This window comes from Gadus macrocephalus, chromosome 14 (assembly GCF_031168955.1).
Source record: "Gadus macrocephalus chromosome 14, ASM3116895v1".
In the NCBI taxonomy this organism is placed as follows: domain Eukaryota; kingdom Metazoa; phylum Chordata; class Actinopteri; order Gadiformes; family Gadidae; genus Gadus; species Gadus macrocephalus.
Window position 1 is genome coordinate 14,992,756 of NC_082395.1, and position 12,904 is coordinate 15,005,659.

The window sequence follows — 12,904 nt, forward strand, 5'->3', positions numbered from 1 at the left end:
GGCAACGGGTAAACACAGACACAGACGCACACAGACTTTAGACTCAATAACTAACAGAGTTCAGAGAGCAAGAACAACACAGAAAAATGTCAACATCAGGTCTCTTCATTTAATGACCAATGGTTTGAAAGGCGACAAAGAAGTTATCTTTATAGATGCAGGAAATTATCATTTGATGAAACAATGCTGGGCAGCTGTCCTGCAACCTTGTGTCCTAACAAATCAGCTGATGTTGAAAAATGCTAACATAGATAAAATGTGAATAAATGTATATTATATAACTAATATTCTATATGTTGTAGTAATTGCAGATCATTCCTAAAAGTGGTACCTTGAATTAACATATTGGCAGGAGAGAGAGAGAAGAAAAGAGATCACCCTCTAAATTGATTGTGCATCATACTAATGCTAATAGGACACCATCTTATCCTCCCCTCTCCCCCTCTGAGGACGTGTTCTGGAGTGTCACAAGGTGTGTCCAAATCCAATTAACTGTAATCTGGGTAGGCCTCAATGGCAGTGCTGTTAAAGAAACAACGCACAATTTGTTTCTATTTGTTCTATCTTCTTGTTTGTATGTATGCTCTACAATAACTTTTTTATGACATTTACGGCATCTACTTTACATGCAATATGTTCAATTTATTTATTTTCTTACAACTAGCTCAATGCAATCGTATCTATAGCCAGTTCACAACAGTTGTCACCTGATATCACTCTCCCTCTAGAGCTTTCCTTCGGCATATCCTCAATTGGTTTTGAAGTCTGGTTTCTTGATCATCTGTGCACTTAATTTTAAGACCAATAATGGATAAACTGAGGATGTCCTATACCTGACATATGCATCAATGCGTATTAGGCTAAATACAATGACAGCTAATTGTCATCATTCTTTTTTAGAGTTTAAATTGACTTGTGTTCAACAACTGAACACATCCTACAAGTGACATTTACTCAATGTGGAAGCCAACAGGTTCAGCCACAATGGAAGTGTTTGGTGAGTTTAGTGGAGGACATGTGGTACATTTTAATTGGGTTTGGACTGGAAAGCTACCAAGGGAGTAGCAGCACTAATTTGCGTAGAGGATACAGGATGCGTCTCGATGCCGACGACTTAAATACACTTGGTCTAAAGCGGACCAATATCAGAAGTAACGACATAATTAAAACATACATGTCTGGTGAGCTTCTACTACAACACCGCCCGTCTCGCTCGCCATCGACCTACACATAACAGTATTTGTAAAATATAGTTATGCAACCCAATGTCAGACATTATGCTACCTCAAGTGCTAGATACACGTACGTACGCCAGTAAGTTTACAGACAATGTACGTGGTTAGAACTACATTAAATGTAATGTTAAATAGGTACAATTTAGAGTCGTTACTGCTTGGTCCATTTGCAAAATAGACGTCGTTTATTACTAAAGGTACGTGCCCAATGACTAGCAAGGGAAGGCTGAGATAACGCTTATCGAAGTTAAATGGAACATAATATTGTTATTTTAATCAACACGTAACACATCATCAACTGCTTAAAACACTACTCCGTAAGTAAGTCTAGGCTCCTACAAGCTATGTTGTAATACAAGTATCGACGCCAGCGGAGATAATAAAACTGTTCTTCTTCAGACGAATTGGCGTTGAGAGCTACAACTTAGTTTCAGTACGAGCGGCAGTGTATCTCTTACCTGCTCTTTCCCCCCGGACTATATCACATTCACGTCGTTGTATTTTCGCGATTTAACTCATTATACTTGATTTGTCGGACAGCACATTTCCCACGGCGAACCGGGACACTGCAGCGAGCTTGTAGAACTGAGCTCCAAACGAGCAGCGGGTTATTAACCCATTAACCTCTCGACCACAGGGACTGCCTTTAGCAGACAGAAGCGGTGGATTGAGCTTGCATTAGCTACACGCGATCATTGGTTTCTTGCCTCAGTGTTGCGGTAACGATCAGACATGGCATTTATTCAATCATGTCAATAGTAGCCTACTCAAGAGGCTGCAGTCAGTCTATTTTATGGCCAACCCAAATATCATTGAGAGACTACGTAGGCTAAACAATGTTGCCCAGTCTGTTGTCACTGGTTAATTTTGAAGCCTATTAAAGATCACATGACAGGAAAATTGCACGTTCTGAGGTTTTCTAACATTAATATGAGTTCCCCTATCCTACCTATGCTCCCCCAGTAGCTAGAAATTTTGTTGGGTGTAAAACGAGCACTAGGCATTCTGCTCCGGCTTTGAAAAAACGAAGCACCGTTTTGGAATTTTCCCCGTACATCATCATAAGGGGAGATGCCACCTTCCCTTTCTCTGCCTTGCCCACCCAGAGAATTTGGCCCGCCAATGAGACAATGAGCTAAGACCGTGCGAGTGCCGTGTGTGTGTGTGTGTGTGTGTGTGTGTGTGTGTGTGTGTGTGTGTGTGTGTGTGTGTGTGTGTGTGTGTGTGTGTGTGTGTGTGTGTGTGTGTGTGTGTGTGTGTGTGTGTGTGTGTGATTACACACACTGAAACGCAAGTGTTGTACACTTTGTTATTTGGATAACCGTTCTGGTGTTAATGGTGTTGCATATAACACGTCGGTTCTTTGACGTCTGGTAAAGGAACTTTGGCTTTGACTACCTGAAGGACATGAACCACGACATGGAGGAGAAAGGGATTATTGCCCGCAATTGTCTCCCGCTTGAGCCCCGTTTCCCGCTGCCGAGGGACAACCGCCTCGGCGCTGCCCGCTGCCGAGGCGGTGGCCCCTCGGCAGCGAGGCTCCGGCGGGAGACAATCTTCAGATTGATGTGGATGTGGAAGAATCCGAGACGTCGGAGAACATGACGCAGTCGTTTGAGATTCATAATATCGTCTGGAGGCGCACACAGCTTTTGGCCGTGATAATATATATTATATGATATAGATATTATCTATGTATAATATGATATTATTTAGATATAGAGCTCCAGGACTCCCGCCGGAGCACCCGGAGTGTTCTAGAATATTTACAGAACACAGCCAAAGGCTGTGTGAGCCTCGCCATTGCGATACATCCACTGTAAACAGAGTGCATGGTACCGTGGCCGCAAGCTGCTCAGGGCCACACCCCCACCCTCCTCCTTGACCCGCCTCTCTCCTCCTCATTTGCATTAAAGCTACAGACACCGAAACGGCGCGTTTTGGGAAAGCTCTATGTGCAAATGGCTCGTAGTGGCTGTAATTCTGCATCACGGCTGAATTTCGGGAACGTCTTCAAATACTGTGTTAGGGGCCCACTAATATCTATATGAAAGCATCCATAAAATAGCATGCCATGGGACCTTTAACGCCAATATTTAGGACGCTTGCCTCGATTGGCCTGTATAATGAACAGTATATATATTTTTTGCAAGATAAGGCCTACTGTAGTCGCTGTAGTCACATTTTTCACAAGGAAAAGACTTAAAGACTACAGCGGCTGTCGTGGCTGGACTAAAATGTGCCTGCAAAGGCAACATGGCATCTCAATACTAGGTTCATGTTCGGTTCAGGCCTTTGCCTTTTCAGGGTATTCGAAAAATCCTACAAAGGGAAAATCAAATATTTTCCTTGAGGTTGAATAGAAAGACCATAAACGGAGTACACCCCTTACAAATGTGACTATGCCATTGAATAATTATTTATTTATTTTATTTGAATTCTTAGCACACCCCTCCAAACTACACTATTGTAAAAACGATATAACATTATGGTTCTACCTACCATCACGCAAACATATTGAAAAACATGGTACTTACCATGATATATCATGGTACGTTAGTCATTTCCATGGTGTGCAATTATGCACTATGGTACAGACTGTGGCACACAATATAAGAATTGGGTTCCTAACAGGGAGTACTCGCATGGCATTCAAACCAAAAAGTTTGATCACGCAGATTTACTTGCGCGAGTGTACGAGGAGAGGCTTCCTTCTGCGACCGTCATGTTTCTGTTCTGCCAATTCATTCTCAACCAGGGCCAGTCTTTACTTGTTGTGGAAGTACCAGATACGTCAGAGAAACTGAAGCAGTCGTTTAGGATTCATAATATCATCCGGAGGCGCACACAGCTTTCGCCGTGTTCTAAAATAAATTTTAGAATACTCCGGGAGCTCCAGCTTTGAAGTGGGGATTGGGGGTGCGCCAACCCAGCTGGGACGTAGAAGGGGGTGCGCAGGAAAAAAAGTTTGGGAACCGCTGCCTTAGACGGTAAAATAAGGTACTCTTTAAACAATAAGTAAAGTAGCCTATTTATCATGATAAAGCTATTAGTACAGCGCAGTTATTTTACATTGTGGTACCAGTGTTGCAGGTGACCGTTGCTTCACAATTCAGACTGTTGGTTAAAGCTGTAGACAGTGTATTGAATTTGGGGGCATCTAGCGGAATGGATTTGGCAGTCTGTATCATCCCATAAAAATATAAATTGTTTTGTTTTCGTTACCTTACAATGGACCCTTCAGATCTACATAGGGAGCGGGTCCTCTTTCAGAAAGTAGACCATGTTGCATCGCCAGCGCTTTAATAAGAGATGTTGTGTATGAAATGCATAAATAATATACATTTGCTTGAAGTGGTGACTGCCACCGAGATACATATTGATAGCGAATCTGGTCGGGTATATCGAATCTTGTTTTCAGTTGCACTTACTGGTACATTTTGGTACTTTACCTTGGTATAATACTGTGGTACATTATTGTACATGGCTGAACATAAAGATTGTATTGCTAGATTTTTCCCATTTGAATGTTGCACTAATTGTTAAACTTTGTACTGGCTCTTAATAGAACTGAACTCGAAATGTACTTTTGTGATAGCGCCACAACTTTATGAACGTGTTACTTATCTTCTTTTTGAATGATTATGTTAATAGGTTAATATTTTTGTGGGGAATTCTGAGTTTAAAGTCAGAATTATTGGTAGGCTACCTGTAAGGATTAGGGCCACATGTGAATTTGAATAGAGTTTGTCAGAATTCATACTTTTAAACTCAGGACTAAAAGAAACTCACATGCAGCAGAAATCCTCTTCCGCAAATATGTGTATCATGTTTTTTTATTTCACTAACATTTTCTGTATTTGTTATGCCGTGTTCACACCAAAGAAAAGGGGCAGCGCAAATCCATTCAAAGTCAATGCATAGGCATGTTTAGAGTCCTTAAAAACCTTGGCGCAATTTGATGAATGACGCGGATTACTTGCATGTGATTCTTGGTCGGGACAGCCAATCAGCGTTCACTCCCTGCAGTGCAGAGTGAACTAGAGCTTGGAGGAGAAAGTGATTGTTGCCATTTGCGGACTCCTGGTCCATCTACAATATAATATATAATAATATAAAGATATCTATATAATATAATATATAATAACACGGCCAAAAGCTGTTTGCGCCTCTGGATGATATTATGAATCCTAAACGAGTGTGTTGAGTTCTCCGACATCTCTGGTACTTCCACAACATGTAAATACTGGCCATGGTTGTGAATGAATTGGCAGAAAGAAACATGGCGGTCACAAAAGGAAGCCTCTCTCCTCTTGCACTCGTGCGAGTAAATTTGCGTGATAAAACGTTCACAAATCAATCCCGCAAGTGATTTGTGAGTGTTAATCGGGAGAGTCAGGAGAATTCCCGCTGGGTCATTAACGTTTCGGGGCCACCGGGCTGATAACTGCGGGATAACAATATTGCGTTTATAAAATATATTCTGCGCCATTCGGCCAGCCTGAGCTGTGCGCCCGCAGCCTGAGCTGTCCCACATACGAACCACGCAGGCACTCACAAACTGTTAACTAGGGGTGGGAATCTCTTGGCACCTCACGATTCGATTCAATTCAGAGGTCAATGATTCAATTCTAAAACGATTATCGAAAAAATATTTTGTCACATATATGACTTTACATGAACAATGCAGCTTGCATTACAACACAATGGAAGTATGTAAAAAGTATACTGATTATTTTTTTTCTTTCTTTTCTTTAAAGAAAAAGCTACTTTTAGTAAATTATAAGAATAAGAACTTGTACGTCATTCTTGTGTTTGGCTGCGATTAAGCCTACGCGTGCATGCTACGCGTAGGCTGAATCGCAATTGCGTCAAAACAAATCAGATTGGCAAATAAAAGTTGAAGATAAATGAAATCATTTAAAAATTCCTAAAATGATCCCTCTCTGGCGAACAGAATATTGCAGCAGGCGAAAAAAATTAATTAAAACAAATATATATATAAATAACAAGAAAATCAGTTTTTCTCTTACAGAAATTCAGATTATTAACTCATCTGCATCGAGATGGAATCTTTCTTGAAAGAATCGCGATGCATCGAATAATCTATTTTTTTCCCCCACCCCTACTGTTACAGTTTTTCTCAGTTGCTTTGGTTCATTTCTCAGATCAGAATTGAAATTCTCAAAACTACCTGTTCAATCTTCACATCAGTGTGTCACTTGTGCACATGAAAAAAACAGTTTCTCATTTACTTGAACACGTTGCAAATGCTTTGGTACATCCATGCACATGATTATGTACAATTCTCTGCTCTTTCCTACATTATCAATTGCTTATGTCATGTTGACATCAAAATGTATTGCAATGGTCTCTATGGAATAGTCTCACCCCCACAACATTTAGGTATTAGTTCATTGCATAAGTCTTTACATGCAAAATGGTTGAACAAGTTGTCATAATATGTCAAGCATATTTTCTATACACTGGCATTAGAATCTTTTTTTTGTTATTTTTTTTATAAATATGTCCTGAATTGGTCAATTGCTACCAGGTGAATCTTGACTTTCTCTAAAGAAGGGAAATGTGTGAAGTGTTAGATCAACCAACGATCAACCAGTACTGGAATAGCTCAAAGGTGCATCTCCTGAACCATGAACTGGCATATAGCTGGAGCACAACACAATGTTACATTGTCTGAGAATTTGTGGCCCAACAGATAGGAACTGCATCCTTCAGGAGTTGTAGGATGACTGCACTGTAATTCCTACATCAATGCATGTACAGTTTACCCTAAGGAGATTTTCCTATGTACACATTTCTAGAAATTACATGGCCTGTCAAAAAATTACAGTACAAACAGTCAAAGCTCTCTTGCAATCAATCTCCCACATACACTAAGGTGTAACTTACAATTTACAATAATTGTCTTCAAAACTTTTGCCACAGTTTACATCAGAACATCCCTACAGAGTACACCGTTATATTGACAACATGCAATTTGACTGTCTTATCCGTAGACAATGACACAAGGACTTGTCATTCTGATGGCACTGACATGTTCATTGAAACAGATATTTACTTTTGAGAGATGAACTAAGGATTTTGAGCAAGAGACTGGCTTTTGCAGGTAATCCATGGTGTTTTGCTATTTGAACGCATTGTTTTGAGAAATGCACCTACTGCTTTGTAAATTTCAATTCTGATCTGAGAAATGTACCAAAGCGACTGAGAAAACTGTAACGTCGCAACCAAGTTGATAGGTGCAGAGGGGAATCAATAAGCGGCCCCTCCCCAAGTGGCACAGCCCAGGTGGGCCTTGAATTGCAATTGGATAGAAAGCTAAAGACGTATCAGCTATGACGACATTGAGCTCTATACGCTATAACAAATAAATGGGAGTAGGCAATAGAGAAGACGAAAATGGGCAGGTTTCAGAAAAGGTAGCATGATTTATCAGTACAAATGTTGTATGGTAGAAGCATAGCCACAGAATGTTTATATTTCTGCAGCCAAAGAACTGAGTCAGCCCAGTGATGCTGATGAGACAGGGCTAGGAGTTGGCAGAGAAAACACAGCTACAGGTGTGCACACAGCACAATGCTATTAGTGCAACAAAGGATAGGATGCAGTTACTATGGGGAGAGTTGTAACATTGCAGGAAATTACAGGACAAATTTTATGATTGCAACATATGGAGTAATATAGGAAAATATATGCTATAATATGTAGGCCTCAGATTCCACTTCCATTTTTTTCTGAAACTAGAATGGGTTCTTTAGTTGATTTTTCACTTGTGTGTCAATTGTTTTGCGTTGGTTTGTAGACACGACAGCTGTGTCAAGTAGCCTACAGGGTTTCATTGTTCAGTGGCTCGTACAAAGTAAAGCACCCCCGTCCGCTCCACCCAATTTGGGTGGGCCTGTCTGCATCATGTAACTCCCGGGCTGAAAGGGAGGTCCACTCCGGCCCTGTTTGTGACTACTCGTGCGAGCAAACTCAGGCGACCACGCGAACAGGAGACAAAATTCGCTTTTGGTGTGAACGCACGGTTAGGCCTACTGTTTGCTGTACACGGAAATAGATTGGTGTAAAGAGAGATGGCAAACATTGCAACAATGTCAAGAATAACATTTTCAGAAAGAACGAATGCGAAGTCAAGAGAGAATGAGACTGAGACCAAATATATCAATATATACCGATGAATGCACTATATGCGGCACATTTACTTTTAACATTGTGACTTTTGATGTAGCAGAATTTAATCAGTCTTTAATTTATTAGATGTAATAAAACATTGATTCGTCTGTACAATCGACTGTATTTGACTATGCAAGAGCAGTCGACCTTCAGTGATTTCCATATGTTGACCAAAATAGACAATTTGGCCTATTTGAAAATGTTAATTCTAATCTATTCATTTCACCAGTGCTCTTCAAATTAGAATTAAAAAGGACGTAGCTGGTAGGCTATTTTTTTGGCAGGCACTGCGTGGCTTTATGATAAAGGTAGAGCAAACCAAATTCCAAATCAACATGAATATCCTACAAATAACTCATAGACACGACGAATAGCCTACTGGAACAAAAATTAACTCTCATTATAGGCTACTACGAGTGTGCTTCCCAGAAGCGTTGATTTATTTTCCAATGTAAAGATGTCCTTTGGTAATTTATGCCATGCTATTTTTCCCTTATATTGTCTCATGTCTTTTATTCTGATCCTGCAAAACATGCAATACTAACGTGAGCCATGTTCTACTCGACATGTCCATGATAATATTAATTCGGGCACCTGACAAACGGTGAGTGGCCGGATGCGGCAAGGCGATGACAACTGTACTGACCTGACTCTATCGGCGGTTATCCTCTGGCTGCAGTGACCATGGGGGTGGCGGTGATGCATGTAGTATCTGTCCCGACCAGGGGCCTGGTCGGATGGCAGGCCCTGGGGGCTAGCTGCGTAGATAGTGCATCCCATGTACACCTTCTGGAAAACTGTCCCCCGGTTCAACCTCTTCTTCCGAATGCGAGCGGAAGGTGGTACACGAATAAACGATGGCTTCCTGCAGGATCCTTCCACCAATCTCACCGCCCTGATGCCAACCAGCTGTCCTTTGGAAAAACCATTGGCTCAGCACATTGCTGTCGGTAGCCGGCTGCCCAGCCCACAGCCTCTCTCTATTCCCCCCTTCCGTGGATCTGTGGTCCAGCCCTTCCCCTCCCGACCAGAGGTTTATCACATTTAAGATGTACTCGGGATAATCATCCCTAACAAATCATCATCGCCCTATTTCACAACTGCAGCATTATTTAAATGCATCCGTACACAGAATCTGATGATGGAAGATTTGAGTGCAAAAACAGTATCATGGAAGGAGGCTTACACATCGAGGCTTGCTGATACACCTCGATATATCACAGGTATGACAAACGGCATAAAATAAACCATTACGTGTCTATTCCTCAACAATGCTTTCAGATTTTCTACACAATCGTAATAGTCTACTGCGTCGTGTGACGGCTAGTCTGCTACCTGAAGTGAAAAAATATTTACCTACCCTACTACATATTTAAGTGGATCCGTAGGCGAGAAAGGAGATGGAGTTTATCGACCTCGAAAATATTAGTGTTTTTGTTTGACACATTGTTCATACTAACGTTGACGCGCGCACACAGTGCCTATTTTAAGGTAGCCTACTGCTCTCATGTGGCCAAATGGCCAAATTACACTCGGAGCGTCGGACCCCATAACCAAGTTGTACATACAATATTGAAATAATAAAATTATTTCACAAACATTGAAACATAGTCACTGCAGTTTGTATTGGTTCTGTTAATCCCTTTAAGCATGCTCACAAGGACAGACTATCTCATAAAAAGATTTATTTTTTTTTCAGCCCAAATTTACAAAGGCAAGTTACAGAGTATTGTATAAAAGAAGAACCATGGTAATGTACACTTTACACAAACTCCTGACATGGGGGGTGGTGGGGTTCTGAATTTTGTCACATGGAAAGAAATTAACACATTGTAAACATCCTTGCAAGTACCGGTTGAGTGACAGGTACTCTGAGGTTTAGAGTGACAGTAGGTGGGTCAGGAAAGGACAAACAAGCAGTTGTCTCTGTTTTTCACAGGAGAGGGTTCAGCTAGGCACCAATTGAGACAACCGCCTGCCAATAAATATGCTCTTCACCAAAGCAAAAAGAAAAAAAAGAAATACACTCCTGCAAAATACAGAGCCAAGCACTTTCCATTAGGATGATAGCAAACATAACTGTTTCTGGCTTTTCATACATTTTAAGTATATATGATTCTTCACTGTGTTTTGTTTTAACTATCGAGATAACATTACTACTCTCAGAGAGAGAACAAATGCACTTTTCACAACCATTGTCTGATAAAACTATAGGTATGCAGCTTTCTGGTACTAAACCCCACTGACTTTAAAGACAACATCACAGCTGCCTAGATTACCCTACCAGATTAAGTACAAAGACAGTCACATTCTTCCGATTCATATCACACCACCGTTCTGCTTTGCAATGCACACACTTCAGAGGCTGTGGCTGACCCCTGCAGAGTGACAATGTCCTGGAACCCTTTGAATTCAGATTGGCGCTTCCTGCATGAGAGTGGTGCTCCGGACACCTTATGGGGGCGATGTGACTTCAGAGGGTATCAAAGTGGAGACGAGTTGGTGGCTTGACATAAATCTCGGATCACGTCAACCATGAAACTATCATATATGCAAGCTAGAAACGTACCCCCACCCCCCCACAAAAAAAAGAACACATTTAGGAGCAAGGAGAGGTTGAGAGAATAAAACTTGCTGACCACGTGACCTAACCCTACTTATAATTCGGATGCCTCAAACAAACAGAATTCCGTCAACAGATCATAAAAAAAAAAAGGAAATGAATGTTGCCGGGCCCATCATACCTGCATTTTTCACAACATAGAAATCACACCTAACTAATGCATGTGCCATTTCCAATTCCCATGAACATGCCTACAACTAAGACATAAAATCCATGTGAATGGCACGTGAATCAGATGTTACATGAAACCCCCAGAGGATTGCAGGGAGTAAAGTGAATCGTAATGTTCAGAGCCTACAATCTTGTTCTTTCTAGGCCCCAATTGAAAAATGCATTTGTTGCTTGGTGTGCAAAATTTGTTGAATGGCTTATGTGGGACTTATTTTAAGGGGTAAAAGTATTTTAAGGGGTTGACATCAACAGGCTGTCCATTTGACATAGTCTGTTCCAAGCTAATCTTTATGCTGTCTATTTTTATTTCTATCTATTTTAAATTGGTTCCTTCTTCGCCTAAGAGGCTTATATTGGTATTAGCAGCTGTTGGGTGTCTGACATCACACCTTAAAGTGAAGCTTCATGTAGCATCAGTGTTTCTTACAATGCATTGATAATGTTTGAATGAAGCCTAACTATCCAAGTGAGTAGCAATGAGCGTTAGTAAAGAAAGAACTAATTATGTGGCCATTTCAATGTGAGGGAAAGATAAACACACACATCTAGGAAAGCAACAATGTTTAAGAAAAAAACAATACTTAATAGTGTTTATTCTCCAATGAGGTGTTTGCGGCCTTTTTGCAAGACATGACATCATCCCTGAAACACAGCGGCGGGGGGGGGGGGGGATTAATCAATAACAATGGAATGGAAACTTCAATCTCAGGCTCTCGAGTCTCTGCAGAAAGTATTCCCTCTTCCCGTCTAATATAGCCAACACATCTGTCAAGTTAAGGATATACTGTTTCTCGACATATAGTTCAATCATTTCAACATGATTCACTTTATTTTGTCATTTGTTTATTGAGTTCGACTCCCCTTTCCTCTCAGCCAACCCCCCAGAAAAGAATCCCTTGCCAATTTCATTATGCGCATGACAAAACAACAACAATGCAGTCAAAACAACAATAATAAAAAAAAATATATATCTGCTGTCAGTTCTCTTTTTGCATTGTATTTGTTGACAGTGCAAAGACTAGATTATCAGCGGGTTGATGTTTCCTCTGCACTTCGGGCAGAGAGCGATGGCTTTGAACCTGGGTTTTATCAGTCCTACTACTGTCCGAGGTTTGGAGAAGTCGGGGGGGTCTCATCCTCTTGTGTGGGGGGGCGCGCATTCGCCAGAAGGTAACAGGTTGAAGGGGTTGCAGGAGGCGGCGAGTGGGGGGGGGCAACATTCTGTCAGGCATTGGGACAGAAGAACAAAAAATCTAGACAGGAACACCATTCAACTGATGTCCAAAAGGGAACCCCCCGGGCGAGCCTCTTCCCATGTGATCCAGTCACATGAATCTCTGCAGGGTGGAGCTGTGTCGGTCAGGTTTACCTGTCGGCATGGAGAGAAGGAGACAGCAATTGTAAAATGTTTAGTAAAATCTAAAACATAGGCAAATATGAAAAAAAATAAAACTGAAATAAAAAAAATGGATAAACATATTGTAGGCATGGATCACTCTGTTCATCGATGGGAAACCCCTCAATGCTTAAGTTTATAGTCAACAAGCTGTGGTAGGTTGCACGAGCCGCCACTAGAGGTGGATGTAGCTCCTGGTAGCTGGGATTGGCAGCCGGTTCCATTTCCCCTGTGCGTCTCTCTATTATCAACGCAGTGATCCACTTGTCCTCAGAAGAC

At 41.3% G+C, this 12,904-nt stretch overlaps 2 protein-coding genes across 2 annotated transcripts in view; both read right to left on the reverse strand.

Moving 5' to 3' along the window:
- Positions 1-9,921, reverse strand: part of gramd2aa (GRAM domain containing 2Aa) — a 28,534-nt gene extending 18,613 nt beyond the window's left edge. Inside the window, exons 1-2 of the mRNA XM_060070662.1 lie at positions 9,796-9,921; positions 9,082-9,344 (exon numbers count right to left, since the gene is read on the reverse strand). Coding sequence (XP_059926645.1) covers positions 9,082-9,215 — 134 coding nt within the window. The 5' untranslated portion in view covers positions 9,216-9,344; positions 9,796-9,921. The remainder of the gene's footprint in view (positions 1-9,081; positions 9,345-9,795) is intronic.
- A 184-nt stretch (positions 9,922-10,105) lies between these two features.
- Positions 10,106-12,904, reverse strand: part of LOC132471544 (zinc finger protein 609-like) — a 97,560-nt gene continuing 94,761 nt past the window's right edge. The window contains exon 8 of the mRNA XM_060070656.1: positions 10,106-12,598. Within this exon, the coding sequence (XP_059926639.1) occupies positions 12,555-12,598 (44 nt within the window). The 3' untranslated portion in view covers positions 10,106-12,554. The remainder of the gene's footprint in view (positions 12,599-12,904) is intronic.